The 24275-nt window shown below is 46.0% G+C and overlaps 10 protein-coding genes across 10 annotated transcripts; 4 read left to right on the forward strand and 6 right to left on the reverse strand.

The window, feature by feature from the left end:
* Positions 1-14: 14 nt before the first annotated feature.
* F5Y00DRAFT_253603 (FAD/NAD(P)-binding domain-containing protein) lies at positions 15-1872 on the reverse strand (the record flags this gene model as incomplete). Its single annotated transcript, XM_048010070.1, has 4 exons — positions 15-899; positions 991-1066; positions 1120-1457; positions 1531-1872. 4 exons carry the CDS (start codon positions 1870-1872, stop codon positions 15-17), a joined length of 1641 nt encoding a protein of 546 aa, XP_047863973.1.
* Positions 1873-2628: 756 nt separating this feature from the next.
* Positions 2629-5300, reverse strand: F5Y00DRAFT_262945 (P-loop containing nucleoside triphosphate hydrolase protein; the record flags this gene model as incomplete). The annotated part of the gene is made up of 5 exons (XM_048011461.1): positions 2629-3278; positions 3331-3641; positions 3694-4601; positions 4658-4699; positions 4755-5300. 5 exons carry the CDS (start codon positions 5298-5300, stop codon positions 2629-2631), a joined length of 2457 nt encoding a protein of 818 aa, XP_047863974.1.
* Positions 5301-6587: 1287 nt separating this feature from the next.
* On the reverse strand, positions 6588-7912 carry F5Y00DRAFT_239671 (putative protease inhibitor). Its single transcript, XM_048008119.1, has 2 exons — positions 7317-7912; positions 6588-7252 (listed from the first exon to the last, which is right to left on the reverse strand). Exons 1-2 carry the CDS (start codon positions 7438-7440, stop codon positions 6834-6836), a joined length of 543 nt encoding a protein of 180 aa, XP_047863975.1. The 5' UTR covers positions 7441-7912; the 3' UTR covers positions 6588-6833.
* Positions 7913-9708: 1796 nt separating this feature from the next.
* Positions 9709-11123, forward strand: F5Y00DRAFT_270475 (glycoside hydrolase family 61 protein). The gene is made up of 2 exons (XM_048012619.1): positions 9709-10696; positions 10756-11123. Exons 1-2 carry the CDS (start codon positions 10067-10069, stop codon positions 10969-10971), a joined length of 846 nt encoding a protein of 281 aa, XP_047863976.1. The 5' UTR covers positions 9709-10066; the 3' UTR covers positions 10972-11123.
* Positions 11124-11727: 604 nt separating this feature from the next.
* On the forward strand, positions 11728-12420 carry F5Y00DRAFT_270477 (uncharacterized protein; the record flags this gene model as incomplete). The annotated part of the gene is made up of 1 exon (XM_048012620.1): positions 11728-12420. The coding sequence occupies one exon, from the start codon at positions 11728-11730 to the stop codon at positions 12418-12420; it is 693 nt and encodes a 230-aa protein (XP_047863977.1).
* A 462-nt stretch (positions 12421-12882) lies between these two features.
* Positions 12883-15257, forward strand: F5Y00DRAFT_239673 (amino acid transporter). The gene is made up of 4 exons (XM_048008120.1): positions 12883-13286; positions 13387-13898; positions 13970-14131; positions 14187-15257. The coding sequence occupies exons 1-4, from the start codon at positions 12947-12949 to the stop codon at positions 14754-14756; spliced, it is 1584 nt and encodes a 527-aa protein (XP_047863978.1). The 5' UTR covers positions 12883-12946; the 3' UTR covers positions 14757-15257.
* F5Y00DRAFT_270478 (P-loop containing nucleoside triphosphate hydrolase protein) lies at positions 14805-16592 on the reverse strand (the record flags this gene model as incomplete). Its single annotated transcript, XM_048012621.1, has 3 exons — positions 14805-15200; positions 15275-15483; positions 15542-16592. The coding sequence occupies 3 exons, from the start codon at positions 16590-16592 to the stop codon at positions 14805-14807; spliced, it is 1656 nt and encodes a 551-aa protein (XP_047863979.1).
* Positions 16593-17451: 859 nt separating this feature from the next.
* F5Y00DRAFT_270479 (Clavaminate synthase-like protein) lies at positions 17452-18928 on the reverse strand (the record flags this gene model as incomplete). The annotated part of the gene is made up of 5 exons (XM_048012622.1): positions 18432-18928; positions 18286-18383; positions 17931-18224; positions 17631-17878; positions 17452-17559 (listed from the first exon to the last, which is right to left on the reverse strand). Exons 1-5 carry the CDS (start codon positions 18779-18781, stop codon positions 17452-17454), a joined length of 1098 nt encoding a protein of 365 aa, XP_047863980.1. The 5' UTR covers positions 18782-18928.
* Positions 18929-19379: 451 nt separating this feature from the next.
* F5Y00DRAFT_270483 (MFS general substrate transporter) lies at positions 19380-21209 on the forward strand. Its single transcript, XM_048012623.1, has 5 exons — positions 19380-19679; positions 19736-20136; positions 20191-20344; positions 20409-20892; positions 20948-21209. Exons 1-5 carry the CDS (start codon positions 19468-19470, stop codon positions 21098-21100), a joined length of 1404 nt encoding a protein of 467 aa, XP_047863981.1. The 5' UTR covers positions 19380-19467; the 3' UTR covers positions 21101-21209.
* Positions 21210-21631: 422 nt separating this feature from the next.
* On the reverse strand, positions 21632-23912 carry F5Y00DRAFT_253606 (uncharacterized protein; the record flags this gene model as incomplete). The annotated part of the gene is made up of 3 exons (XM_048010071.1): positions 21632-22520; positions 22587-23459; positions 23518-23912. The coding sequence occupies 3 exons, from the start codon at positions 23910-23912 to the stop codon at positions 21632-21634; spliced, it is 2157 nt and encodes a 718-aa protein (XP_047863982.1).
* Between the last annotated feature and the right edge of the window lie 363 nt (positions 23913-24275).

The raw sequence follows: 24275 nt of genomic DNA on the forward strand, positions 1-24275 counted from the left end.
TCATCAATGTTTTCCTAAAAACTTTTACCGACGTCTCTACTTCTCTCATCGGCTTCAGCATGTCCAATACCGTTTCGGACCTGGTCCTCCGCGGCCACCACATGTTTAGGCAGTGCAAACCCCAAACCGAAGAAGACGAAGAATGCCCACTTCCATCGGAACGGGTTAATAGTAACGCAGAAGAAGAACCACCAGAGCAATTCAAGGTACGTAAAGAAGTCAAAGGCACCAGTGGGAGCTGTGGCTTTCAGGACCCTGGTCATATCGATCCAGCGTTTCATCCAGAACGTGGATGGGCGCGTTAAGGGGTCCACGAGAAACATAAGCAGAATCCGAGTGTAGATGCCGATATGCCAGTTACCAACAGTACCAATAGCCGATAGATAAGTGCAGTTGATGGCCGAAATGGAAGGATGCTGCGGAGGAAACGTTTGAAGATACCAGTTTGGCGGGCCATACGGCTCGGTAAAGCAGTCATCGGGAAGGAAATCCAATGATGGCCTCTTATATCCGGTCGCCATGACTACCATGTCGCCTTCGATATTGACCTTTCGACCAGGGCCTCCTTTCGGCACTCCTTTATCTCTCTTATTCACCAAGACTCCTGTCTCGGTGAACTTTTCGATATCACATCGTATCCACTCGGCTTGGCCAGAACGGAGTTTGTCCATGACATCAGAGTTGACCATCGGTGTGTCCATAAATATGCCCTTGTCGGTTGGTGCTAGGTCTTGTAGGTCCCGGTAGAAGAATTTCTTCAGCAGCGCCTCGGGGATAGCAGACAACGTAGTCTCCTGCCCCCAAATATTCAAAGAAAGTAAGATATCAACAACCCAGTTGCGAGGAATAATCCACTTGTCGCTGCGTGATAAGATATATATCTTTGATGCCCCCTCGTCCTATAGGTAACATTGAGCGTCAGTTTATATTCCCCTAGACCTAAACCTCTTCAATCATATTTTTAGGGGGTATCCTGAGGGTATGACATACAGAAGCATATTCCAAAGCTTCGACCGCCGACGCGCCGCCGCCGATAATAATCATAGATTTCTCTTTCGCATCAACCCTTTTTTTCCATTAGTTAAATGATTCGTGAAGTAACACCGCTTCGATACTTACCCAGTTAATTGGCTAGAATGGTAAATGGGATTCTTGAATTTATCCATGCCGTCTATCTTGGGCATCTTGGGCTCTCCGCACGTCCCTACGGCCGCTATGATACCTTCGAATCTACCGTTTGCGGGATTGTTGATGATCCAGCGGCCCTTTTCATCTTTGTACACTTTTTCGACTGGAGTGTTGAATTTTGTTTTCATGTCTAGTCCATATCTCTCCCAGAGCTGCCTTACCTGGCTGACAATCTGCTGTCGGTCTGGATAGCCATGTTCCCATTTGACGGACGGATGAAACCTATACATAAACGAATGGATTTGCAAGCTCGAGGTGTTGTTTACTTTCTGTCGTACGGATAATCGTTAGTAATTGGAGACTCGATTAGTTAGTGTCTAATGGAAGGGTTAGAATACGTACGCTCCAAATACCTCCTAGGCTATTTTCATCGCCAGCCTCGAATATCACAACGTCGAATCCGTGTCCAACGCAATGGGCTGCCGATGTCACGCCGGTAATGCCTGCACCAATAACCGCAACCTTCGGCCTCCCCAACCTCGTGCTCGGCCCCGGAGGTGTCGGGGAGAATAGCTTGTCTGCGAACCATTGAAATATGATGAAGCAGAATTGGAACTGCCATTGAATTATCTTGGATATAAAACGAAATGGATGAATGAGGGGATTGTCTAAGTCCTTGAGCCCTCTTCTAGTTTCGGCTCGAAGGTCGGACCAAGCCTCGGAGGCTTTCTCCTGAGGAGACATAACGGACTACCTCGTAGTTTAGAAAGTCAAACGATGAAAATAGCTTAATGTGTTTGTATACTTCGTACAAGCTTAGGTTAGGTACCTAGGTAGGTAGCATAACTTGAACAACAAAGACAAGAGAGTCAAAATCACTAAAATTCAAATCTGCTTGAGAAAAAAAAGACAAGGCAGAGAGTTCTTTCTAGTAAGTAAATTAATATAGCAATTGATCCAATTTGAACAGCCAAACAAGCTAGGGGGGTGGTTTACAATTGACGCTTCCATGACGATGAGCTTTGTCAGGTTCATGGGTATAAGCTGGTATAAGTCGAAGCATTCCGAGTAACCCTGTCCATTACGTCACTTAGTAGCAGCAAACAAGGGAAAGAGAAAAGCTCTCCGTTGACATGTGAAGGAAGCTATGCTTATATGCATTTCATGCATGTGCCGATGATAGCCCGACAACAATAAATAGCGACATCATTGACATTACATTACCTGTAAAAGACTGGAAGCATGTATTTTTTGTGTGTGCAACCACACATCCCACATCCCATATCCCAAAGTCCGAGTCCGAAATTGTTAAGAAGAGAAAAAAAGAAAAAAAAAATGAAAACATAAGAAACGTTACTTGGTAGTCGACAGTAAACAGTTGGAGCCCAAAACCCTTTATCATACACCAATATTCATGATCCTAAATATGCGTTTAAATACCCAACCAACTCACCAATATCCTACCTCATGCATTTCATGTAATTCATGTCACTCATGTAACTACCACGAGTACTTGAATCCCAAATAGCCGTTGGTTCCTATAGTATCCGACAGAGGGGACACTTCCACCTCATTCTCCTCGTTCGTTCCGACCTTGTATTTGGTTTCAGGCTGATCTTCGCTGAAGTCGTCGCCGTCTTCCAAGTATAAGCCTATCAACGGAGTCGCAATGACCGAATCAACACCACGAGCGATACTCCTGGCTCCGAGTTCGGGTAGGTAGTACTCCTTCGCAATGGCAGAGCATACGGTGGCGTTATTCGTGATCTTCAGTTGGACATTGCCAATGAGATTCTCCTCTTCGGGGTCTACCGAGTTGACTACGGGTCCAGCAACTCTCTCTTCCAGTTCCATGATGTACTTGTCGGCCAGCACTAGTTGCTCGTCTGCGTTGAACGTCAGGAAGGGAACAATCTCAGTAACCCGGCTAGTCAATCGAGCTCCAAAGCTGGCGATGCAATCATGACGAAGTTGACGAGAGAGCTGTTTCTTGAGCGCAAAGTGCTCTAATCGTAGGTCGGAATCGCGTAATAGTTTGCTATTCGCCTCGCAGAAGCTGCGAATCGTGTTGTCGAACTTGTCTGTTGACAAGATCCAGATAGTGTCGGCACAATCGATCTTCTGGCCGTTTCGACGATCGGTGTATTCACCTATCAAGTTTAGTTTCCATTCATATCAATCTGAGCCAATTGCTTCACGTACCTAAGTCAAATGGACTCAAAAGCGCCTTGCGGATGTCTTCGCTTGTCTTCTCGAATTCTTCGATGAACACGATACTTCTTTGTCCGGTCTTTCTAGCGAGGAAGTTGTTCAAAGATGAGCCCAGTTCATGACCCTGCTCCGGTGCTTTGGGGCCGAATAGCTCGTCCTCGCCATTGATGTGGGTATAGTCAACCCTCTCAATATCTAAGGATAGAAGACGCCCCAATTCATTCACGAGATCACTCTTTCCGTGGCCTTTAAGTCCACCGAAAAAGAGTACCAGTGGCTTCCTGCCTGGTATGGCGAGATTGCTATCGAGTGTTAGTTCAATGGATTGGGGACGGCTGGATTCCTGACACTTACACCAAGAAGCTCTTCTTCAAAGTCCATGCCGCTAGTCGTTGCCCAATGATGGTTTGCTCCAGGCCAAGGATCTCTTCCGCATTTCTTCGCAGAGCTAGCGTTCGTTCACGACCAGATGGCGGTTCTAACCTTGATGCTCTCCAAAGTAGGTATCGCTGTGTTAGACTCAACGCGGCGGCTAATTGCGGCCGTATCTCAGGTGAGCACCAGAGTCTCTCACCATCTACAATATCTTGTAGCTCTTTCTCGTCAGGGCCAGACTCCGGAAGGTCACGATCGAATGGGTCATAGTATGCTGCGGGAATGACAAGAGGCGATGCGCCAAGCCTGAGCAAAGTCTCTACGGTTTTAGCTGCTTGCCGACGGGGGCGAGCGCACCGCAGAATCGCGAAGGCCAAAACGGGGAAACGAAGAGGTCCATAGGTAGCGTTCGGATCACCACCGTATTTGATCCAGTAGCGAATAAGCTCCGCGTCATTGGTTTCGACAACAAAGAAAATTGCCGGGAGTCCCACGATTTCTTCATTAAGACTGTCCTTTAATAGATCTGCGTCAATCTTGTGGTAGTAGCTCAGATATTCACGCAATTCTTCGGCCGAATACCCATTCTGGATGGTCCCAATAACTCTCTCGAGGTCAAACCAGCCTGTGTTACGCGGTTCTGCTCCTAGAGGCTGATTGGGGGGAGGGATACGGGGCAGTTGGTCATAGTATGAGATCTCTTGGACTGTCTCTGGCTCGCCGGTATTATGGTTCTCGTAACCCTCGTCAACCGAGAACGCAGAACTAGCGTTAATCTCGACAGTTAATCCTACGGATGGATTCCGTTCACCGTCATCATCCGATATGTGCGTAAAGCCCGTATCGGAGAAATGGACCGGGCTTTCTTTGCCGTTCGGTTGATAAGCCTATATTGCATAAGTTACCTGGACGCGTTGATACATATGAGAAGCTAGAAACCTACCCAAGTTTTACCGGTCGCATCTGCTGAGTCTCGATCATGATTCTATACCAAATTAGTCAGTCACATGTATTTGAGAATGAGCGTTGGAAGAGCTTACCCTGATGAACTCGCCTAACGCGTCAAGAGTCGAACTTGGGGCTGGTTCTGCGTCGTGGAATGAAACCGGATGTTCATAGTCTTGCTCAACTGATCCCGGCTCTGGCTCAGGTGTTTGATCCCGCGCAAGATCTGGCAGTAGGTCCGGTTCCGGTTCTTCTAGTGGCTCCGGCTCCGGCTCCGGCTCTGGTTGCGGTTCCGGTAATACTTCCTGAACTGGTTCCAAAATTGGTTCAGGTTCTCGTGCCCATTCAGGTTCGGGTTCGGGCTCGGGATCGGGATCTCGCGCCCATTCTGGTTCCTCTTCCTTTTCAGGTTCGGGTTCTGGTTCTGGTTCTGGTATCACTTGTATCGATGGTGGCTCTGGTATTCGTTCTGGAATTGGTTCTGGCTTTGACTTTAGGTCTGAGGGCAATTCTTGTACTGGTTCCGGAACCGGCTTTGGCACTGATACTGATTTGGGAGCACCATCTGGCATTCGATTCGGCTGCGCTTCTTTCCCTGCCTCCGGGGCTTTCTGCGCGGACCTTCTCTTCTTCTTCGCCATGTTCAGGAATGACTGGCTTGGCTTTCTATGGATTAAATTAAGGATATAAGACTCAATTTTGAAGGTGAAAGAATCCATAGAATATATACATAGGTAGCTCTATGGTGTTTTGGATTTAAGCTGGGAGTGAGGTTTCTAATTTCAGCACATCCCCAACAAGAGGGAGACACGCTCTTAACGGCTCCAGATTTATGAGCAGCGCATTGATTGTTTTTGGCGCCAATGGCACTCTCGATACACCGACGAATGGCTCGGGCGGCATCCATATCATATTTTTTTTCCTGTCGCCGCTGCAGGTCCAGCAATGTTGCATCAACTAGGTTAACAACTAGGCCAGGTCGGTTTATTAGGGGTGTCCACATAGAAGTTGAAGTAGCGACATATTATTACCTGCTTCGTTATACCCGACCGTAACCAATGACAGTCGGACCCAAAACGTACAAGATCCAATAGCGCATCTAAGGCGGTCTGGGGTACACAGCCTTGACCGCCGAACACCACACAAAATTAATGCAGCTGCTGAGATGCTGAGAATTAGGCTTCAAACCCAACTTGTGCGCTCTCCAATTTCATGCATACCGCTCTGCAGCTTTCCGCTCCTTGTCCCAAAGAACTCGACGAATGAACATACACCCGAGCTCATATGAACACGTGCTCTAATACCAAACTTATAAGTACCTAGCGGGTTGAGCGTACCTAAAGAACGACTTCTTTGGGCGTGCATGTTGGGGAATGATCGTATCTCACATCGAAAACATAGGGGTTGTCTATGTCGTCTATTTGTCCCCCAGTTTGCCCCGGTTTGCCCCGTTCAATATTGCGGTGCCAATACTTGCGACAACACAGAGCTAGCAAGACGATTTAATATGATACACGACAACCTGTCAGCAGTGACGTGGTGGTCCCGGTGAGCTAATAACGAAGCTGGATGCAATTCCTGACAGCGCTATTGGTCTATTGTATGCCGCTCATTCTGATGGGTATGGGATGAGTATGGGCATATGCGTGATGACGGAACCTGGATTGGGTATTAGATGAAGCCCCCAGAGGCCCAAAAGTAAATACCCAATCTCGAGTTCTGGAACAAGTAATACTGGAGTCAACATAAAGACACCCGTAACGTGGGCCATGGTAGCAAATGGGTAGATGTTAACCCTATGTGGCAAGCAACCACATAAATCTATTTCACGGCCTGACACGAATGCGAAAAAAAATGCAATCCAACGAGTTTTGATTAGCAAATTGAACCAGAGAACCAGAGCCGCTCGGGCATCTCCTTTGTAGCCAGTAAGAATTCCGACAATTCAGCATTGGGATCGATATTGTGGGTATATGGGTATTATGAAGGCACCGAAATTGACCTAATAATATCGCAATCCGGCCCTGTCCGTCACCGCTCCAGCCCAAGAAAAGAAAAACCAGAAAAACAAAAAAACAAACAAACATTTATTGTTCCATTGACCGAGGATAGGTTGTAAATCTCTCCGAGAAAAAGATCAAGATCACAGATGCACTTTAAGCTGTAGTGCCTAACTAATTGCTATTGAAGTAATTAACAGCGAGCACAGGCCCAAGCTTAAGCTCTTTCTCCCATCCATCTAAGTCGAAGCGCATGCGGCGCGAAACCCCGACAGGCTTCCCGCCGGCCGGTGCATGTTTCTTGACGTCGAAGCCCTCAGGCTGCTCGTATAAGAAGAAAGCATACCGGTGTGGCGCGCTTGGCGGCGGCGGCGCAGGGCCAATGTAATTTACTATGAAGGGTGCCGTAGACTTGAGGACGAATCCGTTACCGTCGGCGGCTGGCGTGGCTTTCAAGTCCGACTGGATCCAGTGGAGTACCGGACCTAACACGCTGAAGGACGGGAACGGAGCGTCGAGATCGAGGTTTATTATTATGTAAGTTTTCTCGGGCGACGCCGATGCGAAGCTGATTTCTGGCTCTGATTGAGCGTCTGAATGATTTGAGTTAGCCTGGATTTTTTGTCTTTAGGTAGGTAGCCATCATCTATTACTTACCGGCCTTTGGGATATATAGCCCGGGTTCGACGCTGGTATGCTTGCCGACACTTAAGCCTAGAACTTTGGACTTGTCGTTCTCGATGAGCGATAGCGCCGTCTTGATGCTGTTGTTGGCAGGCATTTTTAATGCTTCTAACTGGGTATGTGATCGGATGATGTAGGTGTTAAGTTGAAGAGATACGTCTATGATTGATGATATGAGTCTGACGTAGAAATGTTGGGACGGTAAGGTGTCTTAATATTTATTCTTCACTGCTTGACTTAACCTAGTTAGTATATCCGGACTCTTTCCCATCCAACATAGGTAAAGATAGAGATTTTGTTATAGAGTGTGATTACTGGACGGAGATTAGCGGAATTGACTTGATAAAGTCCGCCACTATTGCGACTCTAATAATGAGAAGTCTGGATATGATGGGTCTGAATTCCTAGTATTGTTTATGTAACTGCCATCAGCGTTCGATACAACGTGATTCTTTCTGATAGTTATTATAATTGACTGACATCTCTTTAACCCCTATATCCGCATAGGAGCATTATGAGCATGGCAAAAGACTTGATGGCTTTCCCCTAGGTATAGAATGTAAAATACCTCCATAATATCCTACTGAAAGAGTTCATGTTCTAAGCTCTGCGTATGTATATCTCACATCTTCTATTCTCCCCTTCTCCCCGCCCCGTGAGCCGCCTTCGGAACCTTTATGGTTGCGATCGCCAGAATTACCGCCCCACTCGCTCCGAAATATGCGTTTCGGCTCCGGCAACACAACATCGGCAAATCAACACGGACACGGATAAAAAGGTAGACTTAAAACAGGCAAGAATATGTAAACGTCGATATTACCTACCTAGTTAAAGTGAGTATTATAATATTAGATATTAGACTAACTTATCCAAGTCCTTACCCGAGTATAAACTGATTATAACTATACTAACTTTTAGTTGCATACCTACCTGTACCTATTCCCTTCCAATAGCAGTGAAATGTATGTACGATGTTTGATATTTAACCTGCGTTTCATAACTCGGGAAGGGAAAATCAATATATTTAAGTCCCAATGTAATGAATCCGTTATGGTGATGCTGTTTCTTGACGATGTTGTATGTCCTCAAGCGCGAGAGTGCTACACAGTAAACCTTTTCCGGGGTATGTCCAATCACATTACTTATATCCAAAAATGTTTACTGTGTAGCATTCTCGCACCCTCTCACTTAAGGATATATCTCGAATTCTTTTGAGGCTCAAGTGCTAGCGGCAAAATCCATATTGCTTCCAAGGACTTAGTTGTCGACGAGACTCTCTCAGATAGAGCAGGGAGTAGGTAGACGATTGGTTTCCTGTCGGGTCCCCATCGGGACCTGTGGCACAAATTTCTAACAGGGATTATAGTAAAAGATCGTCAGTGCGTCATTGGTGATCAAGTGGATTGATTTCGATAACCTTTACCGAGTGCTTGGCGTTAATGGCGGAGCAAATTCTGGAGAGACTTGATAGTCAGGAACAAGGCCTAATTTGGGTTAGTGAGGTTGAATCTTAGGAAGGGCGGAATGGCGCTACATAAAACCCAACTAATAATTACCTAGTATGAAGCCACCCTAGATCCTTTCTCACTTGCTATTTTGAATACCTTCCTCATATCTATCTCTAGGCAACCAATTAGCTAAATATGAATACGCCTACGGATGCTTCGCATGCTCCTCGGCGCCAAGTACATCTCACCACTAAGAACAAAAGATCCTGGACGGGGTTGAAGATGTCAAATTGAGGCCATCGTTGTGGATTAGTTATGCGAGGTATTCCCTTGTTGAACTATAACAAAAGCCGGTATCCTAGTAGTAGAATTCATGGCATTGCCCCTGAATAGGTACAATACATATTACTTCCAATTTAGTACAAATAACTAGCGTGAAAAATATTCGAGTCGTCAACTACAATAAAAGAGTTTGCAATATGCATATCATAATAAATGAAAATTACGAAGGTCAACCTCGACACATTTAGAGTTATGAGATGTGTATAGTCCATAACTATTGAGACTCTTAGATAGGGTGTGTGAACTTAAGAGTTACGAGTGCTAAACAGTTTACCTATGTAACTGGTAAGCACTATAATCCAAACCCCTGTCCTAGGTACTTTGGTTTCAACATGTTCACTGTCACATTACACATTATACATTACACACCAACAACCTCCAACCTCCAACAACCTTCATTACAGGGAGATTCAGATTTATGATCACGATTTGACAGGTCATTGAGAGAAAGCCCGCGGAAAGCCCGGAACGAACCTCAGAAGAATATTCTGAGGAGGACGCCACATGTGATGGTGAGTGTAAATGTGGAGTATTTGACCCCTTTTATTAATAGATAATTCTAAATCCTCAAGCTAGGGATTCCATACACCTGCCATTTTTGGACGCTATACCTGCTTTTGAAACATGTTTCTATCATGCCAGTATCGTATATGATATAACTCGAGCTGTATCTAGGCATCATGGAAAGCATGCAGGCTTGGCGATGTTTCGTAGAGGCGCGACGCCTTCGCCGTCATCGTTATTTGCAATGCCCTGAGTCATGTATTTAAGAAATGGACAATAACGTCTTGTTTCCATGACGAACTTTCGTTTCCACGGTAAACACTAGGTCGCAGGTGCCCATTTACACATACAGCAATTTCGAAGCTGGCCTTCTTTCTTTTTTCGAACCACTATCGTTAATATCAAATACTAAACTTGACATTTCCCAATATGCCTTCCTTGAGCACAACACTTTTGGCTTTGGCCGCATCAGCACCGGCAGTCCTAGGCCACGGCCACGTTCGAAGAGTAATTGTTGATGGTGTAACTTACCCGGGTTATGAGCGTTGGTCAAACGAAGATCAAAGTCAAGCTGTCACATGGCAATTCACAACGGAAGACGAGGGACCAGTTCCGGTAACATCACTCAGCGACCCCGATATCATCTGCCACCTTGGAGCGACGAACGCCCAAGCCTCGATCCCAGTAGCTGCCGGTTCCCAGTTACAGGTCGTGCGTTTTAATACGATAGGCGGCTTCGAGCACCCTGGTCCCGAGATGCACTATCTCGCTCCGTGCGGTGATGCTGGCTGCGCCAATGTCGACAAGAACAACCTCCGATTCTTCAAGTTCTTTGAGAACGGTCTCGTTCAGGGCGGCATGGCGGATAGCCCTCAGTGGGAAACCCAGAAGTGGGCTACTACTGAGGTCCACAAGAACGTGCAGCCGGAGGGAGAAGGTTTTGTTGATACATTCACCGTCACTATTCCTGAGAACATCAGGCCTGGCCCTTACGTCCTTCGACATGAGATTCTTGGATTGCACAAGGCCCATGAAGGTCAAGCAGAGTTCTACCCCCAGGTTAGTAGGACCTTTACCCCGAAACATATTCTATGTGCGCATTTACTGACTTAAAATAGTGCATCAACCTCGAGATCTCGGGCTCTGGTGACCAGCAACCGGAAGGCGTGCCTGCTACCGAAATGTATCACAGTAGCGACCCTGGTGTTGCTCTGGATATCTGGGTCGATCTCGAATCGTACCAAATTCCTGGACCGGCAGTCTCTAATCTTTCCTTTAAGAGGGACACCAAGGCGCGCGCTACCAAGCGTCACCCTCGAGACCTCAAGCACTAAATTCTCTCGCCGGTTACTTGAAGTAGACTTCCAGCAAGCCTTCTAAAGTTATGTTGCGAATTTTGCTGTATTCTATTCATTTTTTTTTCTCCACCTGCCCTGAACATACTTTACATTTCGCATGGACAATTGATTAAGATGTATATACTTGCCTTTTCTATTCGACTTGTCGAGAAAGATCTTGCTCTTTCTTTATACAATATATAAATATCAAGAGCTTTACACAACACTCTCATACCAAGTACCACGTATTTTATTAGTAAACCGGCATGCTTGATTTCCGCCCTTCCCAAGTCTTGTACTTCTTTGTTGGGTCTTGAGATTATAAATAATAGCAAGTCGGAATTGCCTTTAGGATCGCAAGAAACAACTACGTTGATCTTTTACTAAAACAGGTAGTAAGAACAGACTCAATATCAATACAATTCAAGATCCATCGATTCGGATTAGCTTTCTCGCCGCACACACTATCCATTGTACTTTGACAAAGATTCTACTCCGAAACAACTGTACAGTGCGGTCGATTATTACTGACAAGGAAACGAATATGAGATTGATAAACATATCTTTGTTCCTGTACAATCCCACGTATGATGGTCGTGCCTTTGTGAGTGTCTCGTGGCATTATACTACTAGGTTATTTATCATAGTTATCCCGTACTTAAACCTTTCAATCTAGAAAGATTCCATCGACCGTATCAGTGCAAGTCCAACACCCGATTTAGGATATTGCATTGTAAAAACCGTAAAAGCGAAATGGATGCGTCAGTTCGTCAGCAGCCCCGGCGTGCCGCCCGGGATAAACATGGACTGAGTAACCTACCACTAAAGAGCCTCAAACAAGAACATATGTCGGGTCCAAGGTCGCCGAAGAAATCACCCAGAACTGAATCGAGGTACCGTAGGAAGAAGGGAGCTATTTCCTATGCGAAAGCAAGAGCATTGGCGACAAAGGCTCTCGAGAAGAAGGTATCGTCAATGGATCAGGAATCTGCATGGCTGGAACAGAGTGGACTTCTTGGTGCCTTACCGCCAAAGTCCCCTGGTATTCAAAGCCTACCATCCCCTAAATTACTCAAAGCCAAGCGAGGCCGTGGTAGGAAGAAGAAGTCGGAAGAAGACATGTACATGGACGACTTCCTGCTTTCCGACGAGGAAACTGGACATCCCGGCGGCCTTCGGAGAGCGGAACGCTGGATCCCTGAAATGGAACACCGACGGCGGCCAGGCCAGAAGCCTAGAAATATTCCCTCTCAGTTATGGATGTCGTACTGCCTCATGGACGACTACATATATAGACAATCTCTGACCGACGAGGAGGTCCTGGCGCATCCCCTTATGGACGACGTTTTGGAGTATCAACAAGGCGGTAGCAGCGCTAAGGTAGTTCCACCGCCTGGCTTTCAATGGAACGAAAAAAGGAGATTGGTACCTATTCTAGAAAATTGAGTAGGAGAAGTAGCTAAGATGGCCCTAACAAAAGTTCTTGTAGTTAAAAGTTATTGTGGTTTAGTTCGCTTGGCTGTGTATGAGTTTTCAATAGACACTTATAGTCATGGTTTGGGTGATTCTTGTAAATTGTGAGATATTGACAATTGTGAAACTTATGCCACGATATGAAATGGTAAGACTTGTATTGCAAGGAGGTACCTACCTCCTAGGTACTGTGCTTTAGCCAGTGAATTGAATTCTAGCTTTTAATATGGTAAACGTAATAATAAAAATATCATCTTCTATAAAGTCTCAACTCATTAGAACTTTATCTCATCAACGGGGATGAGACTTCAGTGAGAAGAAATAATATGTTAATAATAGATGGCCAAAAAAAGGGGGGACGCGGTTAACCTCCAATTTAATGCCCCGCGTTCAAGAAGAGAATTGCGTGATTGATTTAACTCCGCTTCAACATTCCCTCATCAACAATCATTCAAGATACACTCGAATAATTGATCTATGATCAATCCGCCTCAGCAAAATGACATCGTCATCGGAAATTGAAGACGGTGCCTCTAGGCCTCTCCTTGCCGATCAAAGAGATGAGCGGGATGCTGATGCTGGCTCAGCAGATGGTGATGCCCCGCCACCAGCTCCAGCTCGGGATAGAGGCACATTCACAAAGAACCTCGGCGCTCTCGAGGCTTTCGCTATCATTATCAGTATTGTTATCGGTAGCGGCATATTTACCTCTCCCGGATCTATAGACACCAATGTACCGTCTCCGGGTGCTGCCTTGATTGTTTGGCTAATTGGCGGTGTCCTTGCGTGGACTGGTGCCTCGACCATGGCGGAGCTAGGAACGGCGATTCCCGGCGAAGGTGAGTCAATCTCATATATATATATATATATATATATAACATATATATAACTTATCCTGTACGTGTGTAAATAAGATACAGTAGCTAAGTTATATTATAGGCGGGGTGCAGCCGTATCTTCAATACATATTCGGAGATGTCTTCGGCTTCCTAGCCGCTTGGACATGGATTGTGGCTGTCATGCCTGCTACCCTCGCCATTCTCAGTATCGTGTTCGTCGAGAGCATTTACTCCGCGATGGGTGTAACCGACCAAGCTGGAAAAATCGAACATAAGCTATTTTCTATTCTCATTCTAGTCGTCATTAGTGTCGCCAATTCTATCAGTACTAAAGCCAGTACTCGTCTCAATAACTTCTTTGTGGTTACCAAGTTCGTTAGTATCGCGGGAATCGTGATAGCTGGAATAGTAGTTGCCATACTTCAGGCCATCGACCCGGAAAGGGATATTGGAGGCCGAGACTGGTTCAAGAAGCCTTGGTTTCGCAATCGGGAAGTTCTTAACCCCGACGGGAGCAAGACGGATTGGAATGAGCTCGGCGAATGGGAGATTATTGGTCATTATTCTGCCGCGTTGTATGGTGCATTGTGGGCTTACTCTGGATGGGATAAGGTGAGCTTCTATTCTATTCTATTCTATCAATTTTGGTTACGATGGGTTGCTCAAATAACTTCCAATCGCAGGCAATTTATGTCTCGGCTGAACTTCGATCACCGGCGCGTCAACTTCCACTCGCCATCAATAGCGCCATCCCGACGATAATACTGTGTTTTATCACCGCGAACGCTGCCTACTACATATTACTTCCATGGGACGTAGTCTCGACAACAGACAGTGTCGCTGTGGTAAGTACAATATCTCTAATATGATATGACATCTAGGTACTAAATTGTTGATCAGACTGCTATCACCCGTCTTCTAGGGCAAGGGTTTGGTATTGCCGCCGCCGCTCTTATCTGCCTAGTCGTCGCCGGCTCCCTTCTTGGTAATTCGTTTGTTGCCGGTCGCATGGCGGTCGCGGCAGCAAACATGAACTGGTTTCCTCGTATTTTTGCCTCTGTTGGCCATATCGGATCGAAACCCAGAACGGAAGATGAGCAGGGCTCTCCCAGTACGGCCCGATCGGATGCTCCCATCAATGCCATCTTACTCTCAACCATCCTTTCGGCCTTGTACATCCTTCTTGGGAATTTCCGTGCTCTCTTGACTTTCAATGGGCTGGGCGAGTATTCCTTCTTCTTTCTAACTGTTCTAGGCGCTATTGTTCTTAGATTTCGCGAACCAGAACTGCCACGACCATATAGACCACATATTCTGGTCCCGATTGTATTCGCCCTTGTCAGCGGGTTCGTGGTGATTAGAGGTGCCATTTTCGCGCCTGCGTTAGCACTGGTAGTTATAGCTGTGTGGATAATTGGCCTTGTATTCTACTTGGTTAGGAAACGAATGGCTTTAAGGCAAGAAGAGTAGTTGATGGGCAATTCTATGATTTTACAAGGGCGCTTATTTCTTCCTAGCCTATTCGCGAGAGATCGATAGTTCGCGATCCTCCCCCGTTGGATTCAGCTGTATTACATATCGTTCATGATCTCCTTCATCCATACTATCGCCTACAAGGTCATCTGTGTCGGCGTACTTCAAGACGAACTTGCGTCTTAATGCCCGAACGCCCTTATAGATGGAGGGCGCCCCGAGCCCTTCCTTGTACCATTTCCTAGCTACCTCCCCGCAAACTTTCCCGTCTTCAACCATGCGGATTTTCGTGTGGCCGACCAAACGGTTGGCTCTTTCGTTGATAGGGCGCCGAATTTCATCTATAAATTCAAGGAGGAATTTGTGAGCGATGACAGCCTGCTCACCCTTGTTGAAGGGGAAGAACGGTGCAATTGCGTCAATACGGTTGGTGATTGCAGGCTACAAAATAGTCAATATGGTGTAATGTGAGGCCTTTTCTAGTGTAAAAAAATAAAAAGCAAACATAAACGAACCGGAAAATGGCTCATGTAAAGTTCTTCGAGCTCGCTTTGAAGGGGTTCAATCGATATATTAGCCACGTCTTCATTGCTACACTTAGCAAGGTATTGCGAATGGAATCCAGAGATAGCGTCATTCCCTAAATTCGTAGATAGGATCCAAATAACTCTTCGGCAATCTAATTCGGCATCATCAGCCCCCCAGCGACGATCGCGGTATGTGCCTAGGTAATATGTAAGTTCTTCATATGCCGCGAAAGATACGGCTGTGTAAAGGCGTACCATCATCCATGACCTTCAGCAGTGCATTCAGTGTGTTATCGTCCGCCTTGTCAAACTCGTCTAAAAATACAACGCACCGTTTTCCGTGGTTATCCACTAGGAAGCTATTCAGTGGCGTGCGATTAGCATTGCTCTCATCTCCAAATATGCTACCGAATTGCGCCGTCTGGGAGTTGAAATGAGTATAACCAATGGTAATATTCTGAACCGACAGCAGAGAGCCCATCTGGATAGCGAGTTCTGTCTTTTCGTGGCCAGTAGCACCCGCAAAAACCATCACAAGAGGCTTCTCAGTGTCTTGCGCCATATGAGTATAGACTGTGTCTATAACTAGCTTCACAGCTAACTCTTGACCAATGATCCGAAAAGGTAATCTCAGGAGTGCTGTCATTTTCGAGGCTTCAGCTATCTGGAGCATACGCCTTGCCGGCTTTCTGAGACGGCTGGCCTTCCAAAGATAATACCGAGTTGTCAGATCGAGTTCCTTTGCTAGTGCAAATCTATACTTGTGAACACACCATCGCTCAGAGGATGACATTTTATCGCTGTTATAGTTCATCGCGATTGGTGTGTTGACATAGTCCTTCCACATTTCTCTAGGTATCACCAGAGGGTTCGCTCCGTACGATAGCAGTAATTTGATCATTTCTAAGCTGGTATGTTCATTTCTTCTAACGCGCATAATAGCAAATGCTAATAGTGGGACGTCATCGAAGTATTTGGAACTGGCGTCGCCGTTATACCCTAGGAGTAGCTGAACGATCTCGACGTTTTCAGTGTCAACTGCGTAAGCCATAATACGAGGACCCTCGGCGTGATGTTCCAGAGACCTACTAACTTCCTCTCGAGGAAATTGTTGAAGATATTCTTCAATACCTCCCTGGCTGCATTTCTGGGAGAGTCCAGTGGTTAATCTGTCGGCAGAAAACCCAAACCCCTCCCATATAGTAAGCGCAATATCTGGGGAGTAATCGCAATGATCGAATTTCAACTCTGGAAGGTAGAATGGCGGATCTGCCGTATGGGGAAGAATGAAGCTGTCCTGGGACATCACGATTTGCTGTGCTCGTATAAGTTACCTACCTAGTAAATAGAATGATGTATGTAAACATTTCATTTTTAGATTTCCAATCACTAGCTAGTGATGGGCACTAACATCGGTTGAAAGAAGCAATGATATAGCTTCGTTTGTCTTAAAATGCATGTATCCAATGTAGAGTAGGTCAACTACAAACGCCGCAAGACATACATGAGTGCTAACCGGCAAGGCGTCCGGCCATCAATGCCCTTGGCCGATCATAAGTTGATAGATCATGTTGGTCTCTATCAGCGTTTGGACGGTAGCCAACACCTCCGTAACCATTGATAAAACTTCCAATACCTTCTACCGTCTAGTTCGTTTGCCGTATTACCCACGGTAGGTACATCTAGGTATTTCCTCGTCGTTCGGGTTAGGTACTTTCTACGAAACGTACTAATGTAGCCTCCCGTCGTTATTAGAACTCCTTTTCCTGATGCTCCGTTTGTAAAAATACTGGGCTGGTTCCTTCTCGCATATCAGGTAGGTAATCCGTTACTTGGAAATAGTTGCCATCGATCTGTTACGCGTCCTATCAGCCCCGAGTTCTAGGATTGCACGAGCCAAGCGGGGTTGATGGCTGATACGAAAAACACGTCGTCAAAGAAGGGGGGAGGATTCCCGAACCTCACTAATGGTCGCGTTATTTATACGAGGTAGTTTATGAGGCATGCATTTAATAGCTGGTAGCGGTGATATATAGGTCTCACTAGGATTAACGCTGGTAGGCTTACTATAACATACTCGGTGACACGGTGCAAATTATCCCTAACACTGAATACCTACATACCTTAGGTACTTTCAGCATTGTAGTTGATTCCGAACCGGGAACTCAGCTCCGCGGATAGTCACTGATTCGCACTCGATTATCATCCCATAAGCCTGCTAGTACTATCCTCTTGCCCGTCCACGGAGAACGCGAATGCATTACTGCGTAGTTCTATTGGCACATCAGGAAAATGATCGAGAATTTGGTTGTGACAGGTATTCTAGAAGAAAGGGCATACATACGTCAAGTAGGACAATATCTCCAACTTGCCATTCAATCAATACTTGGAGAGATTCTGCCAGAGAGAGTGCTAAGTCGAGGTACTCTTTCTCTATCGGCGTACCATCCCCATATTCAGGAGGTGGGTGGTATGAGTCGTCGTCGCCTCGGTAGGGAGGTTCTGTCGCTCCATGGTACTTGCTTCGGCCCCATGCACTCGTAAGATTACCAAACCATGTAGATAGACCGGTATCCTCGTGCTTCCTAATAACTAAGCTCATCATCAGCTTCAGAGTTGTAGACATATGAAGCGGGAGCCTTACTTGGAACGATATGTGTCACGCTCAGCGACCCATCATCATGCCATTGGAAGTGGTTACTATGCCGTCGGACTTCCTTTTCAATTTTCTGCTTAATAACCTTCTTATCGTCACCTGGATTCACCTGTTGGCCGTATGCGCCGAGGACACTCGCCCCCGTATTCGATTTCACATCATCTAGCCCGTATCTATACACATACTTGACCCCTTTTTGAAGCAACTTCTCGATAAATTTAGGCGCTCGCCTCTTCAATGCGGCTGCTAGGCCAAGACTAGAGATAATTGGTGTCTCACCCCCTGAAAAGCAAGTTAGATCACAACGGAATTAGATAAGATGTTAAATATTCTAATTAAATACCTGACTCAGGTGCTTGTAGACAAGCAAATGTTAGCCACGAGGGGTTTATCGTCGACCAGCCGTACTCATTATGAGGCCAAATAGGAAGTTCCGGCGGCCTCAGTGAGGTTAGCAATATCACTAGAACAAAGGTTGTCATACTTTACCCTTCATTCGCTGTTTTGATATTCTTAGCCAGGACCGTCCGCAGTGGCGGTCGGCCAACTTCCTCGTGAGGAGGAAACCCGAATGCATGAGCTACGTCACTATATTCTTGTGGCGTCTTAATAGGTAGCCCACGAATGAGAACCGCGCCGCCATGCTCCCTCAACTTATCGAATAAATCGCCAGATTCCGACAGTTTCTTTATAGTTAATATAGACTCTTCTAATGTAGGATTCCACTCGTTGGTTGGTTTCAGTGCCAATGGGAATACTGTGTCGGTGTTCAACCCAACGCTGGCTGTCTCTTGCTGGCCAGGAAAGGTAAAAGCTTCAAAACGATCATAGTTGGGCATCTTGGACGAACACACTTATATTGCAGAAAGCTGGGTTCATTTTTAACATGGCGTAAAATCATGTATTAATAAATTTACCAACAATTATCGTGAGATCTGAAGCTTTGTTTCCTCCACGAATCGTACCGGGCTCAAAAGACGTCAGTGACATTTGAAATGTCGCAACTTATATATCCCCGCAAATATCCTCAAATAAACCTACTTATTGGTTATTCATCTTCAAGTTATGTCGTACCCCTCGAATATATAGCGTGCCAAGCTATCTAGCAGCATTAGGTATTCCATAACTCTTATGTGCACGAACTGAGGATAGACTTGCTTTTCTTCTCGGGAGATGACTATTAGGCCAGGTAGGTAGCCATGCTATTCATGATTGGTCAATTAGATATTCGGGAACTGCCACATGCGTATGTCTCGTCCCAGGGACCAGGTTCAGGGCACGATGCAGCTTAAGAGATTAAAGTAATACAAAGCCGATTCGGAGCACGCAATTGCTAAAGTTCTAATCGAGGGGCTGATATCACCGTACTATTAGACATTTATATGTAGTAGGTAATTCCTGGACCGAGAGGGACCAACCTTGAGGTATCTATAAGAAGCTATAGGTAGCGACCTATCTTCGAAGAGAGTCAGACTCATACCTAAAATCTGGCGACATTTCTATATAAATACCCTATCGCATAAATATGTCTTCAGACGACGATATAGCAACGCGTAATCCTACCAAAGGATCACCGCCCAGTGAGGAAGTTGATATAAGCCCACCGAAATACTCTTGGTACCATGGGGTCTTTTTCAACGCCACAGTTGTTGGTATTTCGGCATTTGCGGCGCCGGGATTATGGAATGCGATGAACTCGGTTGGTGCTGGGGGGCAGCAGACGCCGTATCTCGTCATGTAAGAGTCTACCTAAGGTAAAGGTGGGCGTCGGACATAACTAATGGAATATATAGGGCGGGCAATGCTATTCTATTCGCCGTAATGACACTGACGTGCCTGACTGGGAGTATGATGGTCAACAGGTTCGGCTTGCGAAACTCTTTAGTGGTCGGCACAGTTGGTTATGTGATCTACTCGGCAGCTCTATACACGAACAACCGCTACGGTACGGAATGGTTCATATACCTAGGCTCGGCAGTCTGCGGCCTCTCAGCAGGAATTTTCTGGGCAACAGAAGGCACTATTATACTGAGTTATCCCGAGCCAGAAAAGCGTGGCAGGTACCTGGCATATTGGCTCAGTTATCGCAACAGCGGCTCTATACTCGGTGGTATTATTAACCTTGCCTTCAACTACCGAGGAAGAACGACGGGTAAACTCGACTGGAGAACCTATATCGTCTTTGTTGCTCTACGTTAGTTCTAACTGTGCTTCTGACAGTTACCGAAATGTCTAACCTATGTTTTAGAATGCTTGGGGCCAGTATGTTCCTTATTATTAACCCCGCCCGAAAAGGTCGTCCGCAGAAATGGATCGCGAGTCCAGCTATCAGATAGGATACCAGACCTTGAAGAGCTAAAGGCCCTGACGCGTGTTCTGTTGCGAAAAGACTTTCTCTTGGTGTACGTGTTGGCGATTACTAAATCTAATAGGCACCTAATTTCATACTGACCGTGGGTTTAATAGCATACCTTACTTCTTATACGTCACATGGGAGCTCCCGTATATCAGTTCCTACTTATCCCTATATTTCTCAGTCCGTTCGCGCGCTTTGGCTTCTCTTGTCTCCGCGATTGCCCAGGTTGTCACGACCCTCGCGTTCGGCGCTTTCTTGGATTGGACGAGAGTAAGCTTGAATAAACGAGCTAGATACGGGTATATAACTATGATGACTCTCATTGGTGGCTGCTGGATTTGGGGGGCCATCATACAAAACGAATACACGCACCATAAACCAGCCCTGGACTGGGACGATGGTGGGTTTGGGAGAGGCTGGGCATTATACATTTTCTTGCAGATCAACTTCTCACTTACGTATAACTTTGGCTTCTGGCTTATCGGTTTCCTAGCCAGGGAGCCCAAAGAGATCGTGAGGTATATGTCGCTTGCGAGAGCTGCGGAGTCAGCTGGACAGTGTATCTCGAGCGGTATTAGCTCGACTACAGCACCAGTAAGTAAATACATAATCGGCCTGTCTCTATACTCATAAGCTAACTACTTCACAGCTAATATCAGCTTTGGGTGTTACCTTTGCCCTATGGGGTATTGCTGTCATCCCGGCATACTGCGTAGTTCGTCAAGTGGGGGTAATTCACATTGGCCCTGAGAGATTAACCCCAGACTCCAATGAAAATGATAGGGGATTAGAAAGATCATAATGCTATTTATAACTATTTGATATTAACTAGTACTTCTTTCCTCTAAACTCTGTTAATCAATAGGTATCCCTGAATACGCCAAATACAGGGCTGTCAGGGAATAAGTGGGCAAGGGGTAGATTCAGGGGTAGATTCAGGGGTAGGTCGACCTACCAGTATTGGTTATATAAAAGGCGCACGGCACCATCGAAACAGGATAAAAGTCTAGAAGTTAATAGTTCAATTATAATATCCTGACATTTATTCTATGTATAGCACTAGTCAAGAGCATCAATCTAACAAGAGCAATAAGCTGAGCTGTCAGGGTATAGTGGGTTCGGCCTCCATGAGCGGCGGCAAGCAGGCCAACTTGTTCTGATCAATCGATGCGAAGGTCGAATCCTGGGCCTCAGCTTTATTTATTTATATATTTTTCTTTCCGATGACCACGACTAGCTCATTTGCAACTTAGAAGTGAAATAAAAAATCATCATACTTTTAGTTCATTTACAAAAATACCTAAGGACCATGGTCATCTCGATATACCTTCTTCTACCACTTGAAAAATATGCGACTTGCCCGTTTTCCTGATGTTGTTAGAGTGGGTAGTAAGTACCACGATCCAGCCTTTGGTTGTTCAAGGTCGATAGCAGTTGAAAAAACTATCCGGCCCTCTTTGACTTTTGTTATTTCTTCCTCACCGTTCTTACTCTCACCCTCAGACACGACACCTATCCTGACAGGAAATAGATGAGCATCCGAATCCCCTTCTGGCCGCTGGCACATTAGACTAATACCGGAACTGCTCATCCCTATTAGCTGGAAGCCAGCTGGAATATCCCGAAATTTCCTGGCAAAGCTATTAACCATGAGAACCAGCACTAAGATTGCTCCTAAGGTGATAGCCAAGAGGACCCCTAAAGCGGAATATCCTCTAGCAGAGACATCGAACTCCGAATGTCGCTCGCCATTAGCTCCCGGACCGAAGTAGCTGGTCTGCACAACGAATATTCCCTGCGATATGAACCAATGTAATAGAATGGAACCCATCATAAGCAAGATGGAGTATTTCAGAGGCAAAGAAAGGAAGTATGAAGACCTCTGCATGCCTACAGGCGAGGTCACGCGGAGGGGTTTCTTCCCCTCGGGCCGGGTAAAGCGAGTCCATTCGTCCGCCACCAACTGCCTTGTCAAGATGGAATTGTAGAAGAGGTATATGAAGCTCACTATCACCTGGGGCAAGTTGGCAACGAGGACGTTTCCAATCAGGTCTACACCCCCCTCGCCTTGGGATTTCCAAAAAGAGTGGCCTATCATCGATGGATTGACCTCGAATCCCAACCCCCATATGTCAAAAAATGATAGACTCATGCCCTCACTTTTGAGTCTGTCAATATACTCTCCAATGAGCCCGGAAGGCACTGCTAGGCCAATACTGAAGCTAAATAGCAATTCTCATTAGTTTAGACTTCAAGGGTGTACCAGAATGTAATATAGAAACACTAACAGAATAAGTGCTACTGTCCAAGTCCGAATACTGACAGCTGTGAACCAGTAACTTTGATATTCGTTCCATTGCGTTAGGCGAAGTTGGTAGAAGTCTCCTTTCGCGGTGTTCAGACCCTTTTGGCCTTCGCATTCTTCGTTAGTTTCGGTACTGGGCTCATGTAGAAAATCAGCGATCGCGTCGCCGATGGTAATCATAACACGTCGACGTCTTCCATTTTCCCCGGATGCGTTATATTTGCGAAAGGATAGGTTTGTCCAAAGGACGAGCAAGCACTGCAGAGAAGAGCAGATGCAAACGATAACCATAATATGCAAGCTGTAATGAAGCCCGCATCTTTCCTCATTGTTACCCTCGTCGCCAACCAAACAATGATCAACGAGGATGTTTGGAAATCCAGCAGACTTCCCCACTACCCAACCATCATCCAGCGTATTAGCCCATTCTAAGTTGCATGCTTTTGTATACGCTCCCGAGTCATATGCCGAGCATAACCAGTAGTTACCAGCGTCCCAGTAGTCCCATCCACTCATCCAACCATCGAGTAAGGATGAACCATTGTTTTGTTCGGCTGTAATATTCTGAGCAACGACCAAGACAGCTCTTGTGGACTTCAACGGATTCAAGTATTCGTTGACACATTCTTTAGGGTCTAACCGCGTTAAATTCGCTGCATTCGTTTTCATGGTATAAACTGGCGCTAGATCGTATTTGACGGTACCCCATCTGTCACCGGATGGAAAATTCCACCACCAACGTTGTGGTAAGGGGTCGCTGGTGGTCCAGTTATCTGGTGCCGCTTGGAAATCAGCTGTGGCTAAGGCGCGTGGGATTGACACTATAGGCAATGACGTGAATATGACCGAGTTCCAACTATCAATGTCCATCAACAACTTATAATCGGTCTAGCCGCGTAAATGGGGGGACCTACACGAAATGTAAAAGAGCTGCTGTGACGCCAAGAGACAACCATCCAACCACTCTACCACGAGAAATGTGCCGCAGGTTTGTAACGTTAGGAACGCCGATTCTTAGCGATATTCCCCTCGAATGTGCCTTGTCTATCTCATATCGACTAGGCGAGACAAGCAACTGCATGCAATAGTTTCCGGAGCTAAGGAGTAGACTGGAAAGGATATTCATTGCTGCATGAATAACACTGTTCAGCATGCTCGCTCTGGAGCAGTTGCCGGAAAAATACGTGCCCACGCCACGATAATTCGGATTATACGTGACTACTGACCAAACTGTCATAGCAGTACTCACTGCAACTACCAATGATGCGATTATCAACTGAATCTTCAGCATTGCCGTTTTCTTAGCCATCTTGACCCTAAGGGTGATGGCCCGTGGGTCTGACGGGTTCAGCTCCGGTATGTACTTGGACAGCATATCTGTTTTAGCGTATCGTGGTCCCGCATCCTTCTCTTGGGAGAGGAGAGGCCTAGCTTGGTTCGCTGTCTCTTCATTATGTGTCGGTGTCGATCCTAGATCTTCTGTTGTTGATTCAATGCTCGTGCGCGACGAGGTATCCGACATTGTGTTGTATAAGCGCCAAAGCACCCCTCAGCCCTACAAGGCACCCAAGTAGCCTAAGTAGCCTAAGTAGGTATTGGGGATAATATTTGGGGTACTATGTTTCTGGGGATATTGAGTCCAACTATATAAAACGCATAGGCGCCTAACATC

The sequence above is a fragment of the Daldinia vernicosa genome, assembly GCF_022497035.1.
Source record: "Daldinia vernicosa strain CBS 139.73 unplaced genomic scaffold F5Y00scaffold_29, whole genome shotgun sequence".
Classification (NCBI taxonomy): domain Eukaryota; kingdom Fungi; phylum Ascomycota; class Sordariomycetes; order Xylariales; family Hypoxylaceae; genus Daldinia; species Daldinia vernicosa.

Coding starts and splice junctions, on each gene's coding strand:
- F5Y00DRAFT_270475 (XM_048012619.1), top strand. CDS start 10,067: ATGCCTTCCTTGAGCACAACACTTTTGGCTTTGGCCGCATCAGCACCG. Junction 10,697..10,755: donor AAGCAGAGTTCTACCCCCAG/GTTAGTAGGACC, acceptor GACTTAAAATAG/TGCATCAACCTCGAGATCTC.
- F5Y00DRAFT_239671 (XM_048008119.1), bottom strand. CDS start 7,440: ATGCCTGCCAACAACAGCATCAAGACGGCGCTATCGCTCATCGAGAAC. Junction 7,253..7,316: donor GCTATATATCCCAAAGGCCG/GTAAGTAATAGA, acceptor CAAATCATTCAG/ACGCTCAATCAGAGCCAGAA.
- F5Y00DRAFT_270483 (XM_048012623.1), top strand. CDS start 19,468: ATGTCTTCAGACGACGATATAGCAACGCGTAATCCTACCAAAGGATCA. Junction 19,680..19,735: donor CAGACGCCGTATCTCGTCAT/GTAAGAGTCTAC, acceptor TGGAATATATAG/GGCGGGCAATGCTATTCTAT. Junction 20,893..20,947: donor TTAGCTCGACTACAGCACCA/GTAAGTAAATAC, acceptor ACTACTTCACAG/CTAATATCAGCTTTGGGTGT.
- F5Y00DRAFT_239673 (XM_048008120.1), top strand. CDS start 12,947: ATGACATCGTCATCGGAAATTGAAGACGGTGCCTCTAGGCCTCTCCTT. Junction 13,287..13,386: donor AACGGCGATTCCCGGCGAAG/GTGAGTCAATCT, acceptor GTTATATTATAG/GCGGGGTGCAGCCGTATCTT. Junction 14,132..14,186: donor CAACAGACAGTGTCGCTGTG/GTAAGTACAATA, acceptor ATTGTTGATCAG/ACTGCTATCACCCGTCTTCT.